Here is a 3,558-nt window from a genome sequence, read left to right as displayed (position 1 = left end):
ATGTCTCAAATTCTCAACTCATGAGAATATGTATCATCATACCCATTAATTCAATAGACGATTCACAGATACTATTAAATACAATGTGAATGAAAATAATCTAATTTTATTAATATCAAAGTCAATTTATAAATTATGTCCTAAGAGTATTTTACAAGTATCGACCAATCTGACTTCTTGGGCATACATCCAACAAGATGGACTTGGTTATACTTGAGTGGATCTCCACATGTGTGCACGCACACATGTACACACACATATATATGTATGTATGTATGTATGTATGTATGTATATGTATGCACATACATATACATGTAGAGAGAGAGAAAGAGATGGACCTGGTTATTCTTGAGTGGATCTCAATTCAGGTCTAGTTAAGTTTAGATAAAACAATAAAGATCTCATATCTATATTTGAATCATTACATATGATTTACTACCAACAAAAATCATATGATTTTGAGATGGGCTTTCTATGGTGCTCCAAAAGGTAAAATCATCTTTTACTAGCATCAAAATTCTGGCTATTTGATCCAATATAGATGGTCAAGATTAATCCATCGATAACTATATAGCCAGTCATATGCATGGCTGGTGTGTGAAAATTTTCTCGAAATTCAAGATTATTTTCAATGAGATGTATGGTAGAGGAGCATAATTTTGTTGAAGTTGAAGGGCTTTTTCTGAATAGCCTTCTCTCCTTCAACCCAATCCCTAAGCCCTTACCATGGAATTCATAGAAGAAGGAATGTCAGATTGCAGATGGAGGAGGGGCAAATTGAAGATGAATGAGAGGAGAAGTAGGTTGAAGATGGAGGAGGAGGAGGAGAAAGAGAGGTGGGTTCAAGATGGAGGAGGATGAGTGGCAGGATGAAGACAAAGGAGGAGGAAGAAGGGGGGCAGTTGGATTGAATGAGGCCAAGCAACGGGCGTTGATGTTGGGGAGGTGGGCAGTAGTGGGGAGAAGATATTCTTTAGAAAAAATAAAAAAAGATAACAACCAATATTTTTTTAAAAAAAATGAGTAACAATCGGTTTCTTAACCTATTAAAAAGAAATTATTCTAACTAACCTTACTAATGGATGGTTAAAAAGTAGTAAAAGAGCACAATAGTACATCTCTTTTAAGATCCTCAGCCCATACTTTAAATGAACGAAGAAATATATATAATTTGATACTCTTTAGACTGTCTACTTTTTTAACCACTTGATGTATATGTTAGAAATCTTCAAATCATATGATTTTTAATATCTAAATAATCTAGAGATAGTAAATCATAACCAACATATAGTTTGAATTATCGATATAAAATCTCCATCATTCAATATAGACTTGATCATTTTAGCTCGCTCTCTCACACACGCAGCCATGCGCACATACGTACATACATACAAACATACAATATATATATATACATACATGCATACATACATACATATGTGTGTGTGTGTGTGTGATTTTTTTTTTCAAGAAGTTTCATATTTTCTCATATTTTAATCAGGTGGAGTCTCGGAAAATTATGGATACTTTGGAAAGATTTGTGTGTGTGTGTTAAGAACTATAAAAACGTATGCTGAAAATATAAGAAAAACAAACTAGCGCTTACAAATGAAATTTAAGTAAAGATGTCCAAATTCCAGTAAAGAAACAGAAGGAGAATAGGAGCTAACAAAACATAAATGAAATTGAAGCCTAACCTTCAATAGAATATGAAAGAACACCACCACAACATGAAAATAAAGATCCAGCTGGAGGCCTATACCCCCTTCTTTACATACAGTCCGCTAGGGGGAAAGCCATACCTAAAGCACTGCTAGAGTACCCATCTCTCAGGCTTGCTGAACTCCCCACCCAGATCAACTAGCCAATCAGAACAAAGAAACTGAAATAAATACACCAACGCTAATACAATGAACATTAATGGTCATATGCCCATCATCTAATCTCACATCTAGAATATGCAATGGCAAATATAAAATTCTTTTTTGACTCACAGAGAGCAAGAAAAAAAGTGGAGCTGGAATCAGTGGTCACTCAAGCTGGGGGCAGCTCTTTCTTTGCCAAGCTATGCTTGTTGTTGTGCATCCAAACTTTTAGAACTCTCCTCTTCACCCCAATCTCCTGGCAGAACTGCTGCACCATGCCCTCCTCCTGCCTCTGGAGCCTCCATCCAATCCTATGAGCAAAGTTCAGCATCTTCTCCTTCTGTTCTGGAGTGAATTTGGTCCTGAACCTCTTCTTCACCATTTGAGCTGCTCTCGCCCCTCCCACTCCCTCCATCTGATCTGGCTCTGAGGCCTGGAGAGCACCCAAAGGCATCACCATTTGGTGTGGTAATGGACTTGGCATGAGGCTGTGGCTTGCTGGGTTGTTGTAGTAACCAAAACCCTCAGCCCTTGAGATGAGGACACCCTTGTGGCCCACAAAGTTTCTTTCCTTGAGGTGATGGTGGTGGTACTCACCTTCAATCTCTTTTCTATGGAAGTTCCTGTGGCAGCTGCAGGCTGAGCACTTGAGGGCCTCTAGGGTGCCTTCCTCACCACTGGGCATGAACTCACCACACCCGTCAGTGGCATTCCCACCAATGGAGGCCGCATGGTTCTTGAGGCATTCCCTATACCTCACCACAGCCCCTCCTAATTTCTTGGTGCTGTGGATGGTGGCCTGCTGCTCTTCTATAGGGGCTGTGGAGAAAGGAGGAAGAGGAGGGCCATCTGATGAGGAGTGGAGGGAGGGACTGTCACTGGGGAGGCTGTGACCATAAGCACCAGAAAATTTGGCTGTTATTGGACTAGGGATCTCTCCTTCGTGACCAGAAAGATCCATTCTCTATCTTTGTGCTAATTTCCTTTTTGTTTTCTTGGGATGTGGAGACCAAAACAAAATAAAAGCAGATATGAAGTCTTTTGGGTCTGAAATCCTTGGGATTGTAAATCAAGGGAAGAAATTAAAAATGAAAACGAGCACTTGCCATCCTTTTTAATGGAAAGACAGGAGCATTGGAATTTGAGAGACCTGAGATTCTAAAGGACTTTGTGTGGAATCTCACTTAATTTTTTAAGCTAGTCAAAAAGAGCAGTAGATGGAGTAGATACATAAACTTGATCACTACAAGGTTAAGGGACATAAGAGAATATGAGAACACAACAAGAACTAACAAACAGAAACCTAAGTAGATGGCAGTTTCCTTCAGTTCTGAACTACAATTAGAACCAGAGAACTCTTTAGGTTAACCAGTCTCTCAGGAAAAGAACAAGAAGAAAAGCAACCAGAATAAATAATATGAAGGTGCTGTGGAGTTGTATTAGATTAAGGAGGAAGGTTCCCAGGGATTTTTCTATTCAAATTTTTAGATCAACTTTTGACATGGACTCCTAGGAATGATAACAAGTAATCCCAAAGAAGAGACAACTGAACAGTGTCTTGTGTGGGGGTGGGAGACAGGTTCTAAACTTTTCCAGTCAAGTGAAGAAAACAAGGACAATAACAGCAGTGTTTTAGAAGGTTTTCTTCTAGGTTTCAAGTGTCCATTTCATTTCTTCAGATGACAGCAAGGT

The 3,558-nt window shown here is 39.0% G+C and overlaps 1 protein-coding gene across 1 annotated transcript; it reads right to left on the bottom strand.

Annotated features, from left to right (window-relative positions):
* Positions 1-1,695: 1,695 nt before the first annotated feature.
* On the bottom strand, positions 1,696-2,827 carry LOC105049810 (zinc-finger homeodomain protein 2). Its single transcript, XM_073242397.1, has one exon. The coding sequence runs from the start codon at positions 2,825-2,827 to the stop codon at positions 2,036-2,038; it is 792 nt and encodes a 263-aa protein (XP_073098498.1). The 3' UTR covers positions 1,696-2,035.
* Between the last annotated feature and the right edge of the window lie 731 nt (positions 2,828-3,558).

Source organism: Elaeis guineensis, chromosome 8 (assembly GCF_000442705.2).
Source record: "Elaeis guineensis isolate ETL-2024a chromosome 8, EG11, whole genome shotgun sequence".
NCBI classification, from domain to species: domain Eukaryota; kingdom Viridiplantae; phylum Streptophyta; class Magnoliopsida; order Arecales; family Arecaceae; genus Elaeis; species Elaeis guineensis.
This window is presented reverse-complemented; position numbering and strand designations above follow the sequence as displayed.